Here is a 22,117-nt window from a genome sequence, read left to right as displayed (position 1 = left end):
GATCTATGGGGGAAAACTGAAGAGATCATGGTACAGTAAACAAAATTGAATTTGAAATCAAAATAACTGGGTACTATAGTGACTGCCTTTTCTGGTGGTTTGTTATTTCACTCAATAAAATGTCCATTTTAAAAAATGTACCCAAAAATGCTACAGAATCTGTCTGCTGAATTGGAGAGCTACAGAAAACAGGGTCTTGCTTCAGAATTTAGATCCTTCTTGCTGCTGAATATCATCAGGCATTGTTTATAGTGCTGCTGCTTTTTTTCTCTTTAGGATCATGACTCATGGGATCACGAATCAAGCTTAATTTACTTAGAAATTGCATCTCTTGCGATTAATTCGTATGTGTTGGCATGTCTGGAAGTTTCCCAGTAGATAAGCAGCACTGCTCAGTGCAAAAAACCCTGTGCTGTAATACCCCAACAACAAATGGAAATGGGCTTGGCAAGCCACAATCTCTGAAGATTGTAACACATTTCCTTAAACAATAGTTTTATTTAGAGAGGGGTAGTTTTTCTTCTGGAATGATTTAAAGGAAAAACAATGTTTATAGAACCTAGCAGCCTGTTACAGATCCCATTACATATCCTTTGTGTGCAAGGCAGAGCTATCAAAACTAGCAGACAGCTTTTCTCTCCATGGACACAGCTATCACTTTCCTCACTTAGTGTCCAAAACCCACACTTTTTCATCTAGGACTCTTGGGATCTCCTTTGCTGTATCATGGAGGCAGCTGGCAGTCTGAAAGAGCTTTTCTTGCAGATTTGACTTGTGTCCTTGCGGATGAGGATTCATGTGCTTGCTCAGTCTTAGAACTCTGACTTGGTGATTTTGAATGATTCTAACAGTAGTGAGAGAGAGTAAAGCCTGGCACATGTCTCCTGGAATGTAGGCTGTGGTAAACGTCTGTCTCAAATCTGGACTTAGAGTTCAACATCTGAGTGTTTACTGTGAATCTCCCCCAAGCTTATACCCAGCTTGGATCTTATTTCGCTGCCACCAGATAGTATTGAGGCTACTATCAGCCTGGGTTCCCCAAATTCCCTTGGGGGACCCCCCTCTCTGGCCTCCCCAACTTTCGTCGGAGGACCCCCAAGCCAGACCCCTGGGTCTCCCTATTTTCACCCCAGCTCCCTCCCCTTTTCCCTGGGTGAGCTGGGCGATGCTATACTTAACCTGAATGCAAAACCAAGAGAGCTATTTACCTCTCCCGAGGCTAGCATTCAAAGCTAGTCCCAGCTTAACACACCCGGAGATTCACCCCTCCTGGTCTCGTAGCAGTAACTAGAGAAAAAACCTCAAACACAAGAGAACAGGTTGATTCTTTCTCTCTTTCCCTGGCCTGTTCTGCCCTGGAACATAGGAAAGTCACCACAGAATGTAATGCTCCCTGCCCCTCTCTGTCTTCCCATGAGGGAGACAGATACCTGGTACAGAAATTTCTATCCCTTTGCCTCACTAGGAAAGAAACTCCCACAAGTTTTAAAAGAAAATTTGTATAAAAGAAAGAAAATTACAAAACAGTAATACTGCATTAAGAGATCAATACAGGCTCTTGCTTATAGAAAATATGAATAAACAGTCTGATTTAAAGAGAGCCCCATTTAAACCAGTCCAGCAGTACACACACATGTAAATACAAATCAAAGCACATCACAGCCGATTACTGTTCCTTTTGTACTCACAGATGTTTAGGGAAGAGATTTGAAAGAAGATGGAGTTAGAAGAAAAGCTTGTTTACTCACAGCCGAGGAAAACAAAAAGACCAACAAGCCAACCAAAACAAAACAAAACCTCCAGAGGTTCCCACCCTTACTTTTGAAAATCCGGTTTCCTGATTGGTCCTCTGGTCAGGTGTTTGGTTCCCTTTGTAACCCTTTTACAGTAAAAGAAAATTAACCCTTACCTTACCTATCTACTTATGACATAGGCTAATACCAGAAGAGTCTTGTTGGAAGGGAATGGGAAATGGAGAGAAGAGACCCACCCACATGGTGCACCCCACAGTCTGATCAGCCTTGCACTCTGTCATAGTCTTGGCCAAGCTCCCCTGCTTGACACTCACTAGGCTGGTGTGTTTGGGTTGCACCACACTAGACCTGTGTGTTTTTAAGTTTCCTGAGACTCGGCTCAGAGACCTGAGTCAGCACTATCTCTTCCATTGGTGTGTTAGGGAAGCTTCCTGGGCACGGGCTCTCTTAGTCCTTCATGAAAATGAGACTTGTAGGTCCCCAGGACCAGTGCTGACTCCCCATAGACATCCCCCTCCCACACTCCAAACCCTTTAGTCCCAGCCCAGAGCCCACACCCCAACCCCCTGCCCTAGCCTGGTGAGAGTGAGTGAGGGTGGAGGAGGGGGAGGGGGGGCAGGGGGGAATGGAGTGAGCGGAACAGGGCCTCGGGGAAGGACAGGCCCTTGGGGAAGGGGTGGGGTAGATCCTGGGTTGATTTTAAATTAAAAATGTGATCTTATGCATAAAAAGGTGGGAGACCCCTGCTCTAAGCCTTCTACAAGGATAGTCTATAAATAACTAACTGTATTGTTGATCTCACCTTGTAATTGTCATTCCCTACATTCTCAGCAGCTCTGTGTCCTTTCTGCTACCTCTGGTAACTTAACATCCTGTCTCTCTTTTTCCAGAACTACAAGAGTAATCGTCATTCTTGGTACCATATGTACTGTGAATGCCTTCAAAGACTTCTACTGGCAGGCCTTCATTTATTCATTGCTTAGTTGAAATAGCAAGTGGGGAGGTTTGTTTTTTGAAGGTCCCATTAATTCTAAGGGACATTGCTAAAGTTGGTAGGGCAGACTTTCCATCTTCTTTTAAAATGTTGCTATTTAAACTGTTGGTCATCTTTGCACTCTCCTCATCAAATTAAAAAAATGCTGTAAATGAATTCTTGAGCAGCACAAAGTGGGGAGAGGAAGGGACATGTTTCAAAGCTGCAGGGAAATGAGAGAGAGAATGTTATCTCTGAAGCTGTAATATGCGGAGTAAGCTTAAATTAGTGGCAGCTCTCAGCTGTAAATGATTAAGGGGATGACTGAATAGTTTTCATTTTCTCAACTACTGGCAAACAAGTGTCTTAAAAATCCAATTACCACCTACTTAAGCTGTTATATAATGCAAAAAGCATCATACTGGACTTTCTTTCTTACCCTTTAATTTGGTTTATATGTCAATTTCTTATCACCATGTCTGCACTAGTTTATTTTTAGATAATTTTCCGTTTCTTTAAAATGATGGAGAAGACTTCAGGCACAAGTTGGTTATTATAGTTCTTTGACCAGTTCCTACTGGTTCCCATTCAAGGTGGAATTTAATTGTATATTCAGTTTCCTAATTTTCAACTCTCCATTGAAAGACCTCAAGTTACAGAGAATTTACCATTTACTCCAGTTTAAACCAGCAAGTGACCCAGGCTCCACTCTACAGAGGAAGATTGAAAACCCCCCAGTGTATCTGCCAGTCTGACCTGAGGGAAAAGTCCTTCCTGTCCCCAAAATATGGCACTGAGTTAGACTCTGAGCATGAGGGTGAGGCCCACTGGCCGAAAGCCTGTGAAAGAATTCTTTGTAGTAACTAGAGCCGTCCCCCTCTAGTGTCCCATCTCCAGCCACTGGAGACATTTGTTAATATCAGTTGTGGAAGGGCCATATTCCGTTGTAGGTAACATCATACCATACCCTGCATAAACTTATCAAGCTCAGTCTTGAAACAAGTTAAGTTTTTTGCTCCCACTTTTCGATAGTTAGAAACCTGTGTCTAATTTCAAGCGTAAACTTATTAAATGCCAGTTTATATCCATTTGTTCTTGTGCCAAAATTGGCTTTTAACTTAAATAACTCTTCTCTCTCACTAGTGTTTATCCCTCTGACGTATTTATAGAGAGTAATAATCTCTGCTCAGTCTTTTGTTAGGTTAAACAAGCCAAGTTTAAGGGTATAGCTACACTGGCACTTTACAGCGCTGCAACTTTCGCGCTCAGGGGTGAAAAAAAACCCCCCTGAGCGCTGCAAGATACAGCGCTGTAAAGCCTCAGTGTAATCAGTGCCACTGCAAGCTACACCCGTAGAGGATGTGGTTTACGTGCAGGTTTACGACAAGGGAAATCATGGGGATTCCTTAAAAGTTGCCAGATTCGTGCAGTTGTGCAGCAAGCTTTTAAGTTCTGGGTCTAAGGTCCATTACAAACATTGGTTAATTAGACCCAGAACTTTAAATATAATCTACATATTTAATAAATATCTATTACCTGGTTGTGGTCATCTTGTTCCTTGTGGTAATCTCATCAAATGATGTCATCTTCTCTAGGAGTCCTCTTCCTGCGAAGTACTGTAATTACCTGGATGTAATGATCTAAATTACTTTATGGGTTTTTAGAGCACTCTTCGTCTGTAAGGCCTTTACAAACAGTTAATTATAGATGAAAGATAGTCTATACACACAAAGTGTTGGAAATTGTTACACCCAGGTAGATTTATCTGGCACTGGTTTGCTTTCAAAACATCCCCGCCTATATGTACTCAGAATGTTTACAATTTTAATATCAGATGTGTATATTTTTAACTTAATCCAAAATTTGCATCACAAGCTAATAGTTTATTTAGACTTGAAGGTCTTGCTCGGTCAAGGTCTCTGCTGTGATCCACTCTTTCTGCTGGTGTTTCTTAATTCCAAGCACTTCCTGGCATACTAACCTAAGTGTCTCTCTAACTTTCTGCCATATGTTTAGTACACTGTCTTCCTCTTCCTCAGACCGATCCTGTAATACTGAAAACTTATTCTTCAGCATCAGTCCAAAACTTCTTCCTTTGGTCTTATGGTCCTTCAGAGGCTGACGTTGTACTTTCACTCTTCTGTCTGACGTATCTCATCAGTTCTGCTGTCACTCAATCTAGCCACCACTAAAGTGATGGTCGGACGCGTGTCGCTCCTCTTTCTAACTCTAACGTCCGCAAAGGATCTTCTGAACTTCTCTGCTTAATGCGACATGAGTCATCTGATTTTCTGTCGTGCTGCTGTGTGGATACCCAGGTACCTTGTGGTCTCGCATGTGAGGAAAGATGCTATACCATTCCTATGCCAGGTGGTTAAGTGGCAACACAGAATCCAACAAGATCTCTCTCCATCTCACTCATCTCTCCGAGAGCGTGTCCCATGACTTGTTCGTGATCCCTGTGTTGTCAGGTCCAATTTTGGCATAAACTCCATTAAGGATGATGATGTCTATTGTTGGAGAATTCTAATATTTTCTGGAGTCTGTTGATAAAAATAAGCTTTGTCCTCCTCTTGCGCTGTCATTTAGTTGGGCAGTAGCACTGAACAACATTCATTCTTATCCTCTTCATTTTTAGTTCTGAAGGATGCTGGAGACCCTGGGACCATGTGCTTGCCCAACCAATCAGTTGCTCTCTGTGCCGCTTGGACATGAAGCCTACTTCGCTCCCTGTGTGTGGGTTGCGTCCCTCTCTTCATGTCCTGGAATACAGACAACATGCTCTCTGTCAACAGTCGTCTCTGTCCAGCTTGCGTCATCTTGTTTCGCTAATGCCTAATAGGGTCAGGTTGTTGCTCTCTCTCTGCTGCAAAACCTGCGCCGTCTTTCCTGACTCGTACATGGCCTCACTTCCATAGTGCCCTATGGTACTCCCTGTCCGTTGCAAGAAGGGTATCCAGCCCTTAGGCGTCCTCACGGCTTTCAACCACCCGCATCATGGATGCTTCGTAGTTGAAGATCCCTTCTTTTCCGGGTAAACAGTCTCTGTCGGCGTTTTTCTGTAGCAGGATTATTTTTTACGGGTGGATTTGCTAGCCCAGCCAACCCTCTCCTTTCCTGACTGGGAGAGGCAGATGGCCCCAAAGGACCAAGTAGGAAGACCAGAAAGAAGAAGAAGGCAGCAGTCAACACAGCAGAGAGGACTAAGTAGCTGCATAGCGGCGCAACAGCTAACAACCAGATGGCTGAGCCATCGAAGCCACGTCCGACGGAACGGACGCGACAAAGGAGTTGGCCCAGGGGCACGCTCGGCAGCGGCGAGCCAGGGGCGCCGCGCGGGCCGGCGGGAGGAGCGCGACAGGGACGTCGCACTGCGGCAGGATGAGCTAGTACATGAGACGCGATCGGTCAAGATGCGGAGCGGGGGAATATAGGAGGACAACAGCAGGATGGCTCACAGAGTAGGCCCAGCATACCGAGTCGTAACTATGACCTATGATTACTACACGACTGTCTCGGAAAGTTCGCAAGCCGACCGTCCCGTTAAGACAGAGAACAAGGAAAGTCTATAACAGGAATGACAACAGAGGAACAGCAATGTGGGCGGGAGCACTTTGGGGAATCCTTGAACAGACCAGCACCCAGCCAAATTCCCCAGACTTAAACGCGCAACGAAGACCTCCCAGTTAATTGCGATAAACGCAACCAGAGAGAGATCAGAAAAGCTCATCACCATGATGAAGAAACAGAAGGTGCTGGACCTGTACATGCTCCAGCAGAAGCCCTGAAAGCATGACCTGGATGCTCCAGTGGAATGCTGTCCCCGTCTTTGATAGATATGGGACGGAAGTAGTTGATCCGGCAGACCTGGAAAGAGGGATATCTCATCAAATCCCCAAGAATAGAGACCTTTAGCAACTGTGCCAATTATAGAGGAATCCACACTCCTGTCGGTGCAGGGAAGGTCTTCAAATGAGTTTCTCTTAGAGAGAATGAAGGATGCCGTTGATTCCACAGTTACCGAGATGAACACGCAGGTTCCGGCTGAACAGATCATGCATCGGACCAGATAGCAATGCTTCGCATCTAGTCGACGCAGTCTGTGGAGTGGAACTCCCTTTGTCTTTTTTTTGTTGGGTGTACAATCAACTTTGTTGACTCTATGAGAAAGCGTTCGATTAGCGTGGATCGAGGAGACCCTCGGAAGCTCCTTCAGCACTACGGCATTCAGCAAAAGTGGTCACCGATAACTCTTAAGCACGATCGTTTTATTTTTGTATCATCTCGTATGATGGTATTACACTGTAGAGTAGATCCATGCGAGGCAGAATCACTAACTAGCTTCCAGGTGCGAACTGGAGTCAGACAAGGAGCCTTGTTTACACTCCATTTTTCTCTCTTTCCTTCCCTCCTCGAGCATCGTCATCGAGCTGGGATTATGAAGACATCCACTTTGACGAGCGTACGGAATGGATATCCCAGTGGACGTTGTGGACAGACTTGATGACCTGGACTCGTTGCTTCGATCTGCACATCCTTTCGCCACAGTAAAGAGCGGATGCAGAGAATGAACCACAACTGTGGCGAGCCCACGTGCATCACAGGTTGGCCTCACCTAAATTCACAAGGACGAAGACCAAAGATCCTGCAGATTAATTTCCATCCAGCAACGACCCAGTCACACTGGAATGGAAGCCCTTGGAGAAGTGCGTCCTTTCACTCCCTACCTAGGAGCAGATTATCGACACCAGCGGGTGGCACAGACGCAGACATCAAAGTAATGGTATTGGGTAGGCAAGAGCAGCCTTCTCACGAGCTCAAGACTCTGGAGCTCCAGAGAGCTGTCTTGGCAATCACAAATTCAACTGTTTCAACTCCAGTGTGAATCACGTCCTACTGTAATAGCGAGCGAAACCTGGAGACAACAAACACAACCACCAGGAGAGATCCGATCCGACCTTCATTTAATAGCTGCCTCAGAAGCGATGCTCCTGATCCGCTGGCAGGACACCATCAGTAACATGTCCACCTCTTGGAGAGGACCGTCAACCCCAGCAGAGGAAGAAATCAGAAGGAGAAGGTGGGGTTGGATAGGACATACACTACGCAAGCAGCCAACTAACATCACCAGACAGGCACTGCGGTGGAACCCCCAAGGCAAGCGGAAAAGAGGCCGTCCAAGAAACACCTGGCGACGCGACCTTCAGGCTGATAGCAAAAAAATGGGCTATACCTGGAACCAGCTAGAGCGAATGGCCCAGGATAGAGGACTCTGGAGATCTGTGGTTGGCGGCCCATACCCCGATTGGGGTGACGGGCATGAGTGAGTGAGAGTGAAGATCTTGCTAAAAAATTATCTGCTCCAACTACCCCCTGACCAGTTGACTTTTATAAAGGTTAACTGGCAAAGTTGTGCTTTCTGAGATCACCTATTAAAACAAAAAACAATGTTGAACTCTGTTGAAGTAAACTGTTTTTTTTTTTTGTGACTAACTTGTGTTTGGCACTATTGAACTCGTGTTTACGTGATTAAATGGGATCAGAATGCAATGTTTATGTGCTAGAACAGCCTAAAAACAGTTAATTTTGAATTGAAGTAGTAATTGCTACACTGTGGATGCATGCCTTAATCGTGAAATGCAAAGCTGAATTGTCTGTTTTTCATAAACCAGCCTGTTTACTTCCAGCCATAAGCTAAACCAGAAGGGCCTGTTTACAGATTAAATAGGATGAAAACATTATCTTGCAATTTGCCATGTCAATGTTTCTCCTTTGAGTTTAAATATATGTTTTGCGTCCCTGGGGGAAAAATTTCTGTTTAAACTCTGCAATTACAGGTTTGAAATTGTGGGCAGAAAGGAAGAAAAGATAGTGCTGATTATACACCTTGTTTTAATCTTTATAGATATGTCCTTGGGCTATGTAGTAGCAGCTGCAAAATCATGTACTTGTTTTTGTAAAAACAGAACAGTCAAAATGCTCTTTCAAGTCTATGTACTGCTTTTGTATATTAAGGGTTTGAGAGTGGTTCAGCAATAGACTTTTTTTTTTTTTTTTTTAAACATACTGTTAGTAGCAAAAGCTCTAAGCAGAGTGAAGATCACATAAACTAAACATTTTTGTTTTTCTATTTTATACCTGTTGCGTGTGGATTTTAAACACACAAACAAACCCCCAAAAGACTGTTTGAATTCCTGGGCATATGTTTTCCAGATCTTCATTGCGTCCTTATGCTGTAAACAATGTGTGTGTACAGGGAAGTCATTCCAGTCAAAACTTGTATTGACATCAATGACATTTCCATGCCTGGAATGAGGGAGGAGGCTACCCCCAGTATAGGTGAGTGGGATTTTTCAAAAGCACTCTCTACTTGTCTGTGTTCCCAATAAGAGTTTTACTTACTGAGTTTGAGAACAGATAATAATTTTTTTTTTCCTTTCAAAACAAGGCTTTTTTCCAAGTATAAAGCTAACGGGGATTTGGCAGCTGTTACTCATTTAAAGACCATATTGTTATGCCAGAGCTTTAGATAACTTTTGTTTTTGTATTTAACCAAATCCAAATGTAGAAAGGCAAATCAATTAATCTTTTCGGTCAAAGCCAGTTAAGGCCTCTGGTGTTCACTCATACTGATTTATTTAGATCTTTTTATAGAGTAAATGTTGGATCCTTGTATAAGACTGCGTTGTTTAAAAATATTTGGACATCAGCGGAGACATTTTAGCTACTTGGATAAAGTACATGAGCTGCATTAAAGGATCAGACATACTGGAGTGAGAAGCCTTGCTGTTTTTTTTTTTTTGTTTTGTTTAATTTTTATTTTTTAAAATCCTAACAGCTGGTTCCTAACAATCTCCTTTATTTCTATAAGGCGTGTGTATTGGGAGTGTTTCTTGAAGTGGGGGAGGATGTGGGGAGTGAAAGGCGGGGACACCATTGGCACGTACTTTAAAAACTCTTTGTGGGAAGCTGCACAAAGTGCACTATGGATGTTGTTTTTCTTAAAGCTCCCTTAAGGTTAGCTTTTAGTACTATGGTGCTGGCTGGCCAAATTTTTTCCCTTGTGACTTGATTCCTTTGCAGGTCTCTTAAATTGGAATGCTTTAGTTTATTATAATACATGGGAGAAGGGACAATAAACACAACAAAATACTAAATCTACCATCCTTTTAACCATGATCTCACCATATTAGCATTCCATCCTTGCATGCTGCTCCAAATTGGTGTATCAGTACATCTAACATTAGGGCACTATACTTGCAGTAAAAATCTTAAAGCGCTAGAATGAAAGTAGACATCCATTCCCCTCACCCCTGCCCCAGTCCTCCTCCATTTTCTGGAGCTGTCACGCTGATGCCTCTTACTCTGAATGGACAGCTGCCATCAAACTGCCCTGTCATATGGTCTCTCTCCTGCTGATTATGTAATTAGAACATCCACAAGTGCATAATGTCACTGTAAAGCTGTTGAACATCAGCTCAGTAATTAGCATCCTATACTCTGCTATGTTTTGGAACAGAGTGAACAGCGTGAGATCTTAGCTCTCACTCGTGCTTCCAGAACTTTCTTTGGCCTTCTTTCCCTTCAGTTTATTTAGGCCTCTCTTCCCTTGAAGGGCACTGCATAAGCTAAGATAAAATTAATTAGTATGTCCCCGTGGCAGGGCTGTTCCAATAACATTTTAGAAACTAACAGGAAATGAGGTGGTTGCAATATTTCCTTCCATTGCTGACTAGCCAGTCCAATGCAGTTGCCTCCATGCCACCATGTCCCTGTTTCTCTTCTTATGGGACACAGGGTTGCTACTTGTTGGTTTTCGACTGGAAATGCCCGGTTGAAAAGGGACCCTGGCAGCTCTGGTCAGCACCGCTGAGCAGGCCATTAAAAGTCCAGTTGGCGGCGCAGCGGGGTTAAGGCAGGCTCCTTGCCTGCCATGGCTCCGCACAGCTCCCAGAGGCAGTGGCATGTCCCCCACTCTGGCTCCTAGTGTGTGGAGCCCCCTGGTTGCCCCTGCACCTGCCCCCGCCCCAAGCACCGGCTTCATAGCTCCCATTGGCCAGGAACCGCGCCTATGGATGAGACAGTGCAGAGATCTGCTTGCCTCTGACTAGGAATGGTTGGATCATTACACTAACTGAATCTATTTCCCTATGTTAAGTTCTCCTCACACCTTCTATGGGTCATCTTAATTATCACTTCAAAAGTTTTTTTTTTCCTACTGACGACGACGATAGCTCATCTCAATTGACTAGACTCTTCCTGTTGGTGTGCATACTTTCACTTTTTCATGTTCTCTGTATGTGTAAATATCTCCTGTCTATGTGTTCCATTCTATGCATCCGAAGAAGTGAGATGTAGCTCACGAAACCTCATGCTGAAATAAATTTTAGTCTCTAAGGTGCCTCAAGTACTCCTGTGCTTAATGTTGACCTAGTCCACTAAATATGGTGTTTAGGAGATTTCCACTGTTAAATTTAAAATGTGTGAAAGAGGACCCTACATCTTCAATACTGTTAATCATTACACTGTCTATTTAATGGCTTGACAGCCTCTGTGGCTCCTCTCATTTCACATGTTGGGGAGACAGACTGGCAGCAGCAGTAAGCTGAAACCTGGTTGTATTCAGAAGGGGATTCATACTTGTAAAAGGAGAATTTTTTTTTTAAGGCAAAGGCATGTGCTTTTTCTAAATTAAAATCGGATACATTTTTGTCAAAATAGAATCACCCAGTCTGTGTTCTATGTAGTCGTAACCTTTTCTAAAGTCAGATGATCATAAAGCTGATTCCAGCTTTCAGTGTTTGGGGAATAGCTAAGTCTGTTCCTGCTATTATTTGTAACATCCTGTTTAACAGTGATAACGGTGACCCTAAGTATAGTGTCAGTCAAAAGTTAATTTGACTAACATGTTTGTTTCTTTAAGGTGAACGTTCGCACATCTGCAAAATGTGGCACCATGGTGGTAGTTTAACACATGCTTGTCTCATTTGCTAGCCATAAGCATAAAATGTATTACTCACAGGATGAGCATGCATAAAATGTATTATTAGCTATTCCTTTCTATCACTCAGCTATCGAGTACTGGACAATCAAAAAATAGAACTGGGCTGATGTGAGACTGTCTGCATATTGTTTACAGGATATTTCAGATCTGGGGAATATTACTGAGAGTCAGTCACTGTGGCAGTCTGGGCTGCAGCACAGAGGCTGCAGAAACAAAAGCTGTATGTAGGGTTTTCATGTGAGGTGCCAGAGAGGGACAGCCTAAGCAAAATAAGGAACCCCTTTACCTGTCTTAGGCTGTCCCTGGGCCGTCTTTAAGGGAAAAGACTTAATTTTGTAAGAGTTATGAAGTCTGAAGAAGATCCTGAAGATGGAGAAAATATAGTTGGGGATCCAAGCTAAGCGAAGGATGGAACAAAATGAATGTAGGGCAGAACAAATAATATATTGCTTAGAGCAGCCTGTTTTGACTTCTGGTTGGGTGCTTGCCTTGTAAACTGCTGCAGTTTGTAACTGATGTGAGGTAAATTATTTGTTGCTGACAACAAGGAGTTGCAAGTTCTATGATGAGTTGTTGGTTTTCCCGTGCTGCTAGAAACACAGTAGGTATCTTGTATTTCTTATTAATGGAAGTTTTTTTAGTAACCCTGTCTGCATAAGTTTAAATTTTGTAAATATTCAAGCTGTTCCTTACTTCTTTTTTTTAGCATCAGTTATGTCTGTAGCCACTATAATAGTGTTTGTTTCTTGTTGGCAGTTTCTACTATAAAAAGGCTAAAATAAAAAAACAATGCTGTGAACCACTTCTTAATTGATGATTACTTGGTTTAGTGGACCATAGTAAATTGACATAATTGAAAATTTGAGCAGAAATCACTAACCTTTATATTGTACATTGTTTTCTTAGGACTTGATACTAAACTTTTTCTTATATTCTAAATTTGTGAAGATCTTAATTATGGGTATAACGACATAACATAGTTGTTTCATTTGGAGTATTTTTCTCATTTTAAAAGGAGATTCATTGAAGTGTTTGAATTTGTTCACACTTACATCTGTAAGAGTTTGAAGGTTAAGTCTGAAGATCTTTGACAATTTGAAGCATCTATCTGCATGCAAAACATTTTATTGAATTCCCTTTGAACCTAACACAGTGAACATATTAGAGCAGTGGTTTTCAGCCTTTTTTCACTTGTGGACTCCTAAAAAAGTCAAATGGAGATTTGACCCCTTTGGAAATCTTAAGACGTAGTTTGCAGTCCCCTGTGGGCCCACGGACCACAACTTGAAAACTACTCTATTAGAGTATTTACAGGCAGCAAGAGGATGCTCCATATGTAGTCTTTAAAGTATGTAAACTTACACATGCAAAGAAATTTGGAGTGACAAGAAAAACTGCCAATTTTCATAGCAAAACAACTTACCCTCTCCAGGACTAGTGCACATGTGAGTTTAGTATGGAAGCAATGACTGGCTTTCATGGAACACCAAAAAGGCAAAGATGTTGTAATACAGTAAAATGTAGCTAATTTGGGTGGACTGGGAGAGAAATTCTAAAATAGATTTTAATAAGTCAATGAACAACAAAAGCAAGGGTGTGGAACACATTCCAAACACACTTCATTTGACAGTTGTTTACTTCTACTTATTTGGTATTTAAAGTACTAATCGTACCTGTTGTTGGTAGGATGTTTAGTAATTACGATACAGAATAGAGGTTCCAATCATGTTTGCAGCTCCACTGTAAGGCATTCGCAGAATAAGTGTCACTTCTTCAAACAGCAAAATGAGACCTTGCTATAGTGCATAAGCATTGCTGAAGAGGTTACTAGAGACAGCTGTCGTCTTGTATGGATTATCTATGTGCTACTTTATTAAACATACTTGGAAAGACCAATGTTCCCTAATGAGGCAAAGTTTTTAGAATTCTAACAGTTTTTTTTTCTGCCCAAGATTTAACTTGTTTTTTTAAAACCCATTTTTTACACGAATATGTATTCTTGTTTTATATACCTTTTTCTTGTTTTCCTTCATGTACATATAAAGACTGACCAGGCTTTCCTGATTAAAGATCCAGAAATCATAGATTAATGTTTTGAACAACTTAAGACTGGAACAAAATATATTTCTTAGAGTGCATAAATTTAAATGTTGCCTTAACAATATCAGTTTGCAATGTTTTTATCGGCCAAAACATAAAAATGATTCAGCCTCTCTTTTTCTTTGGAAATTTGGTTAGGTTTCCTGAATGCTGGTTTGATAGCAAATGTGGTTCTCACTAAATCAAGAACTTTAAAACTTGTATTGACCTGCAGGAGCTGGAAATAGCTCTGTTGTTTTTAGTGAATTACATAGAGAAGCTAGTCTCTGTGGAGCCAAACTTGCAGCTAACATTCCATTACAATCCTGATTTTTTTCGCCTCTCACCTCCTTCTGCCAGCAACTTCACTGATCAGTCTGAAATATTGCATGCAGGATTTTAGCTCCAAGTGGAATTTTTCTGGAATGAAAAGGGCAATTTGGACAAAGTGATTTGGAGGCATATAGGTCAGAAATGGAAGTGGGTTTTACTTATTGGGATAGACTCCTAATATATTTTGGCATGTCAGATCTTTTAGACCGGGGTCGGCAACCTTTCAGCAGTGATGTGCTGAGTCTTCATGTATACACTCTAAGGCTTCGCGTGCAGGTAATACATTTGAATGTTTTTTAGAAGGTCTCTCTGTAAGTCTGTATATAACCAAACTACTGTTATCTAAAGTAAACAAGGGTTTCAAAGCTTTATTTAAAATTAAATTAAAATGCAGATCTTATTAGTGTAGTGTGATCCTTGCCCTTGCTTTTCCTTGCTGAGTTTTACAGTGCCTGGTGGCACCTATTTAGATACTTTAAGCTGCACACAGGCTTCTGAGCTATAAGGTGATAACCGGCTGGCAGGAGGTCAGCGGCTGGAACCCCAGATGGGCAGCTGAGGTGAGTGGAGCTGGAAGCTGGTAGGACTGAGCAGGGCCAGAAGCCTGGACCCTGTCTGGCAGGTGGCCTGTCATGGAACTCCTACTGGAAGCAAGGTAAGTGAGGCTGCGAAGGAGGGGCCAGCAGCCAGAACCCCAGAGCGGAGGCTGGCTGAGTGGCTTAGCCCGCCACTGCTCTGGGGGTTTCCACCACTGGTTTCTGCCAGCTTGGGTCTCAGCCTGCTGCCAGCCTGGGGTTCCTTCCCCCAGGCCAGCAGCAGGTGCTGAGTGGGACTGGCAGCAGGACTGTGGCTGGCAGGAGCTGGCAGTGGAAACCTCAGAGCAGTGGCGGGCTGTGCAGCTTGGCCTGCCGCCACTCCAGGGTTTCGGCTGCTGGCTCCTTGCCAGCTGGGGTGTCAGCCCGCCACCAACCTGGGGTTCCTTCCCCCAGGCCAGCAGTGGGTGCTGAGTGGGACCGCCAGCAGGACCCCGGCTGGTAAGGGGCCAGTGGTGGGCTGAGTGCCAGCCTGCCCTGCGTGCCATCAGAAATCGGCTCAGTGGCTCGCGTGCCATAGGTTGCTGACCTCTGTTTTAGACCAAGTGTGCTGAAACTCTAAATTTTTGGGTTGGGTGTCTCTCTTTTGGTGTATTTTGGTTTTGATGAGTGTTTGACTAATATTGGTGGGTGAATTACTTTGTTGTCCAAAATGCTCGCCTTCTTTACAAAATCTGCATAGCCAAGTACTCTGCAGGCAATTTGAAATAACTCTGTGAACTTCCTCATTCCCAGACTGCTTGAGGAAAGCTAAAATATCACTGTTAATAGGAGAGAGCTGCACAGGGAACCTGATCTTCTCTTGCTTGTTTCCAGCATCAGCTTTTTATTTTGAAATTGGAAAGTTAAGTAACTGGTGGTTCTTTAGTTCAGCCATTACTACTTCGTGTTCTATTTTAATGGGCCAAATTGAACAAGGAATGGAACTCAGATGGGAATCTTGGTGCTGAAGTAAATGTGTGTTGGACGTGTAAGTTGCCCATAAATAGTGTAATTTGCATCAGTTGGGCATTCAGTTGTGTATATTGCAAGTATAAGTTACTTCTCCAAGGTGCAGGAGAGGAGTGTACTGGGAAACACAACTTGAAGGAGTGTGTAAGATAAAAGCAGCTACTTACACCAGCACCACTTCCTGGCAATCCTGTGGTGAGTTTTAGCCATGGAATAAGCAGATATAACACAGATAAAGCAGATATAAAACATTCCAATTTTGTAAGTACAAAGGTAGAAAGATAGTATAGTCTTTTTATTTGGTTTTCTTTATGTGCAAATGTGTAGTTTACTGGAAATATTTTAAATTGTATTTTTTCTGGATAAGGCTGTTTATCCATTTTTATAAGCTAAAACACCCTGTAATATTTCATCTTGATTAGAGACAATTTTTATGTTTTTCCTTCTTTTAAAGTTTTCCTCTTTTTTAGAATTTAATTGATCTTTTGGTTATCTTGTATAAGACTCCAGGGAAGGGAGTCTGCACTCACCAGGGAATTGGTGGGAGAAAGGACAGAGGGGGAAGGGGAAGGGAATGGTTTATTCCCCTTTGTTGTCAGACTCAGGGAATCTGGGTCTTGGGGGTCTCCAGGGAAGGTTTTGGGGAGACCAGAGCTTATCAGGAGCTCTACCCTAAGTCCTGATTGGTAGCAGCTCTACAGGAACTAAGCTGGTAATTAAGCTTAGAGGATTTATGCTGGTACTCATATTTTGGACGCTAAGGTTCAGATTTGGGAATTATACCGTGACACTCCTTCATAAAGATGACAATCGGTATGTAAACTTTCATATGGCCCCTCCATGCCATTGCAAAATCCTTGTTATGTGACTACCCTTATATGTATTTTTCAAATGTAAAACTAGTCTCCTGATTTGAGACTTGGCATGGAATCTAAGCTAACTTTTCTGGGGCATTAACCTATTAAGAACTGGTCCAAATGCTACTCAATTTGCATCCTCACTGTGCTGAGTGATATTGGGTTATGATTTCATATCCTAGATGTGTATGTGAAATCAAAGATGTGGGCTCTGTGCTTTGTGTGTGGAGTCAAACCCTAAAGTGAATTTAGGGTTTTGATAGCTGCTGGCTGCAAACTTTGTCCTTATCAAATATCCTTTAGTAAAATGTCTTCATCTTGCACTTAAGTAGAATGTAGGCTGGAAAGTTGGCAGTGGGCAGAGGCAGAGTTATGTTTCTTTAACCTTATGTCCTATGGTTGTTTCCATACTTGGATTTTATGCTTTTAATGCAAGTTTTTTTGTTTTGTTTCTGGACTTCATAGCACGTGGGTCTTTAGAGAAGTCTACAGAATTCTAAGGGGGCTTTTTCCTCTTAAGTATGTGATATTCTATTCTATATAGTTCTTGTAATGTCCTCATCACTGTAGGATGTGGGCATCTTCCCGTAGTGAATTAAGCAGTGTGTTTACATATCTGTCGTGGTTTTTCTCTTATGCCTTCCCCAGTGGGAGAACTGTGTGCAGGAGCATGGTTTTTGGTAGGGTTTTTAGGTATACATGCTGCTCTGTGTCTATAGTAGATACTGACAAATTAAACTGTAATTTAATGATGATTTCTTGCCTGGGAATGGAACAAATTATGAGATTACCATCATAAAAAAAATTAATCTTAATGGGTTCACATTATGCAGTTCACTCATTTGTGGTGGTGGTTTTTTTACTTCTGTCTTTATGCAGCTGAATACAGATTGGAGCAAATATGATGATCGGTTGATGAAAGCAGCTGAAAGGGGAGATGTGGAAAAAATTTCATCTATTCTTGCCAAAAAGGGAGTCAATCCTACTAAACTGGATGTGGAAGGGAGATCTGCGTAAGTAATTCCCAAGAATGTAGTAGAGGATGATGGCATAAATAGTGAAATTTGTTTAGACTGTAAATCTTTCTTCATTATATCACATTTTTACTGATGCTGTGTATTACTCTTCCCCATCTGAAACAAACAGCAGATTACAGAATTAGAGCTCCAGAATTACATATCTATTAGAGGTAGAAGATTTTAAGCAAAAGAAGAGTGTACACAAATTCCATACTTTACTAAAATAAGCTCCCCACTGTACCATCCTAGATAGAAATTCGCACTTCATCTAGCCACATACCATTGCTCTGAAGGCTGTCAGCCTCCTGTTAATGAGGTTCATTTAGCAGTACTGAGGAAATAGGAATGCATTCTCATCGACATCCGTCCCTCGAAGAGATGTGTGAAGTCCTATTGTGTGAACTGGAAAGGCGAAAAGGTGCAAATCAGTAGAGCCTAGGGTAGCAAAATTGAGATGGTGATAATCTGAAGGAAGTTATATTGGGCACTGTGAGTGGTTGAGGGGCTTGTAGGGGATTGATTTAGGTAAGAGTGGAGTACTCTACCGTATAGCGAGAGGTAGGCTTGAAAAGAGATTTGAAAGCAGGAGGTTAGGGAAAGATAAGGAAAATCTACTCAACAGAAATCTGTTGATTCCATGAATTCAGGAGTCCACGGCATGATAGAGGCCTGCCCATGAAGCCAGAAGAAAGAGTAAGAGATCTAGCGAGTCCAGAAGTGGCTGGCTGTCACTTTTATTTCTTTCCCATTGCACAAACTGAATCTATATAGGTAACTGGCTTTTCTTGTTTGTATGTAATAGTATGTGGAGTATTTTATATTAAATTTCTTTAAAATGAACACCTTCCCCCTAAATCTAAACACATCCCTACTGTGTGTGTCATCTAAAATGTTTCCTAAACCCGTTTTGGGTTTACGAATTTAATTCTTTTCATAATGGATGTTATAGGAAATTACAGTTAGTATTTTTAGACTCTTCAAAACTAAACTCAAAATAAGATTTGAAAAGCATTCTCCAGATATTACTGCCAACCATTTTGTCTCAAATTACCAGTGTTGACTGTATTTCTAGGTTGTTCAACAGCAGTGGTAGGTAATAGTAGTAGGTAAAAGAAATATGCATGTTTGGGTGGAACATTCCTATAGCCATCAAACTTAGCCAAAGATTACACTGTGATATTATCATCTGCCTGATTTCGCTAACCATTTCAGGTTCTTGAATCATCTTGTATCAAAACTGCCAGGTACACCAAAAAAGTAGAAGTACAAGTGGCTTTTGGATATTGTACCTTACAAGCATCCATTCTTTAATTCTTAGACATTCTTTGTCCTCCTTGTGTTTTTCCATGATCGCTTATATTCCAGTAGTTACTCTGGTTCAGTGGAAATATGAGTGTAGGCTGATATGGTTTACTCCTACTTGAGGTGTGGTGATCTCTTAGCATATTTATGCACCAATGCATAGGAGCCAGTCCTGGCTTTTTGTAACTAATTCCACGTATGAGTAAATAATGGGCATAAGTATTTTATGGAAGAGTCTGCTGGAATTGTATTGTGTATCTACCTTCTATCTGAAATAGGAGGGATGCTGGTTACAAATAGAAAAACTGAACTACAACCATGGTTGTAATAGGTGGACAAAACCCAATAGCTCCTCTGGATTGAAGCATCTGTAATAAACTTTTGAGGGAATTTCCAAGCCTATGCAGTACCCTATCTTTCTGCAGTCCCCTCCGCATTAAAAATAGTGGGATCCAGCAGCACTGCTTTTGGGGCCCCGATGCTACCCTGTATCTTTTCTGTACTTCTCAAATCCCAGAGTGCATTAGCAAATACACAAGTAAAACTGGAGCTAGAGTTGATCAGAATGAGAGATGCAACCAGTTGAAAAGCAGGGGAACTAGACAGTAAATATAGAGGGAAATGTTAGATTATGTGGAGAGAGGAGAATGAGGAATTGCGCTTTACCAGAAGTTATCCTCCGTCTTTAAAATTTGGATTGATAGGAGAAGTTTGAGCTGGTTCTTACAACAGTTAGCATGACCATCCTTCCTCAAGGTATGTTCACAAAAGTTAACAGAAATCCATGCGGCTACAATTTCAAACGGAAGTGACTATGCTAATGTTAGATCCTAGTAAATTTGAATCATGATTTGGAAAGGGAAAGCTTATCAATATTGTACTCATTCTCTGCCACAGACATAAAAGTAGTGTACTGGCTTTATTGAAAGAAATGATGCTTCCTCCTCTTCCACCCTCACCCCCTTGAATTGGTTCAGGACATGCTACAACACTAGACTTTCCAAGCTTGAACTGCATGAGTGAAATCTGGTTTTAACCTACGTGACACTTCACTGTACAACTGTTTTTATTGTGAACTCTGCCTCTGTTACCCTTTTTTCTTTCTTCCATGCAAAACTAGTCTGTTTAAGCCAAGAAATGCATAGTATCTTTTTTCCCCCCTTAGATTTCATGTCGTAGCATCAAAAGGAAACCTGGACTGTTTGAATACCATTCTTGTACATGGGGTTGATATCGTAGCCAGTGATGCTGCAGGTATGTTTCCTTAAAATTTGAGGGTGACATTTTCAAAAACCCTTGGCATAGGTCTGATTTCTATCCCAAAACAAAATCTACATTAAATGCTTATAACTTGTCCTGTAGTATGGAACAGGCTAAAGTAGATGTAGACTTGAGCACGTGTTGAATATCTGCTTGAAATTCTTTGCTTCCTCATGGCTAGAAACATGGCATAGAGTACAGGCTTCAGAGTGTCTGATTCTGTGTTGGATATAGTTTAGGTTCTCCAAATTGAGCAAATTTCCAGGCAATAGAAAAGTTTAACTCAAAAGAGTCTTGAAATGATTTTCAGTAGTCTGGCTCCTCTAAATATGGACTAGTCTACATTAGCTATTCTAGCTAAGTTAATCTTAATACATAAAATTTTAAAATATGTATGGGAACAGCATGGTTTATGGAGTTTGGAAAAAGTGCTGGGAGAATTTCAAAAGGTTTGATTCTGAGTAGTATGTAAAACCATGCAGATGCTTCTCTGAATTGCTTTTCGTCCAGAAACCAACCTGGAAATCTCATGGGATTTTCATAACCCTGAAGTTCTATCAAGGGTCTGAATTTAGTAGTGAGAAATGGGGGCATATGAAAACTAGGAAGATGGTGAAAAGAAGAAATAAACAAAAATCTGGTTAGTTATTTTATCTGTGTCAAATTTCTTGTTCTTTATAAATTACAATATTGCATTATGAATAGTGAAGTATCTGGATACAAGGGAAACATATGAGATGTTTTCATGGTATATTTTATTGCATGTTCATACTGATAGTCCTACTGTAGTTCCCAATTTAATGCTTTTATGTGTATTTAATCCATAGGGAGAAATGCGTTGCATCTTGCTGCAAAATATGGACATGCTCTTTGTTTGCAAAAGTTATTACAGGTATTGAAGACAGTAAATCAATCTTTGTGCCACATTTTACATGTAGACATAAAAGGGAAGTATGTGTTCTTCAGGAGATGCTGTTTACTTTTAATTTTTTTTAACTAACTATAAAATTGTTTGTGGCATTGCACCTGCCCCATAAATTCTCCTTTTGGTGACATGAACCTTTAGCACATCTGGCATGTAAATACCTTGCAATGCTAGCTACAGAAGTACCATGCAAATGCCTCTTCTCGCTTTCAAGTGACATTGTAAATAAGAAGTGGACAGCATTATCTCCTGTAAATGTAAACAGACTTGTTTTTCTTAGTGATTGGCTGAATAAGAAGTAGGACTGAGTGGGCTTGTAGCAAAGTTTTACATTGTTTTGTTTTCAAGTTCAGTTATGTAACCAAAAAATCTACTTTTGCAAGTTGCACTTTCACGATAAAGAGATTGCACTACAGTACTTGTATGAGGTGAATTTAATACTATTTTGTTTATAATTTTTACAGTGCAAATATTTGTAATAAAGTAATACAAAGTGAGCACTGTACACTTCGTATTCTGTTTTGTAATTGAAATCATATTTAAAAATGTAGAAAAACATAAAGTATTTAATAAATTTCACTTGGTATTCTACCTGAGTTCCTGTAAGCCGCATGGCTGCCTATTAACGGCTGCGGCGGGGAGAGATGCCTCTCCCCCGGCACGGACTGGCCACAGCGGGGAGAGACGCCCGCCCTTTGCTCAGACTTGCTGCAGCCAGGGGAGAGGAGCCCGCCCGCCCGGCCCGCCCAGAGCTGCTGCGGCTGGGGAGAGGTGCCTGTCCCCAAGCTGCTGCATTGAGAGAGGGCTGGGAGGAGTTTTTTTCTCTCTCTCTCTCTCCCCTCCCCCCTCTGCCCCAGCCTTGAGCTCCCTGCCACACCCCAAACCCCTCATTCCCGGCCCCACCCCAGAGCCTTCACCCTTAGCTGGGGCACTCACCCCCTGCACCCAATGCTCTGCCCCATCCCTGAGCCCCCTCCCACACTCTGAACCCCTCATCCCCAGCTTCACCCCAGAGCCTGCACACCCAGTCAGAGCCCTCACTCCTCCCTGCACTCCAGCCCTCTGCC

At 41.9% G+C, this 22,117-nt stretch overlaps 1 protein-coding gene across 3 annotated transcripts in view; it reads left to right on the top strand.

The window, feature by feature from the left end:
• UACA (uveal autoantigen with coiled-coil domains and ankyrin repeats) overlaps window positions 1–22,117 on the top strand; it is a 68,960-nt gene that overhangs the window by 21,489 nt on the left and 25,354 nt on the right. For 2 of the 3 annotated variants that reach the window (XM_032764333.2, XM_032764332.2), the window contains exons 2-4: window positions 17,424–17,557; window positions 20,031–20,119; window positions 20,953–21,017. In XM_032764333.2, the coding sequence (XP_032620224.1) occupies window positions 17,424–17,557; window positions 20,031–20,119; window positions 20,953–21,017 (288 nt within the window). Of the gene's footprint in view, window positions 1–11,913; window positions 12,333–17,423; window positions 17,558–20,030; window positions 20,120–20,952; window positions 21,018–22,117 lie in introns of those variants that run through there. The other variant, XM_032764334.2, reaches the window with a different exon arrangement.

The sequence above is a fragment of the Chelonoidis abingdonii genome, chromosome 9, assembly GCF_003597395.2.
Source record: "Chelonoidis abingdonii isolate Lonesome George chromosome 9, CheloAbing_2.0, whole genome shotgun sequence".
Classification (NCBI taxonomy): Eukaryota; Metazoa; Chordata; order Testudines; family Testudinidae; genus Chelonoidis; species Chelonoidis abingdonii.
Note: the sequence above shows the minus strand (reverse complement) of the source record. Positions and strands in the feature narration are given on the sequence as shown.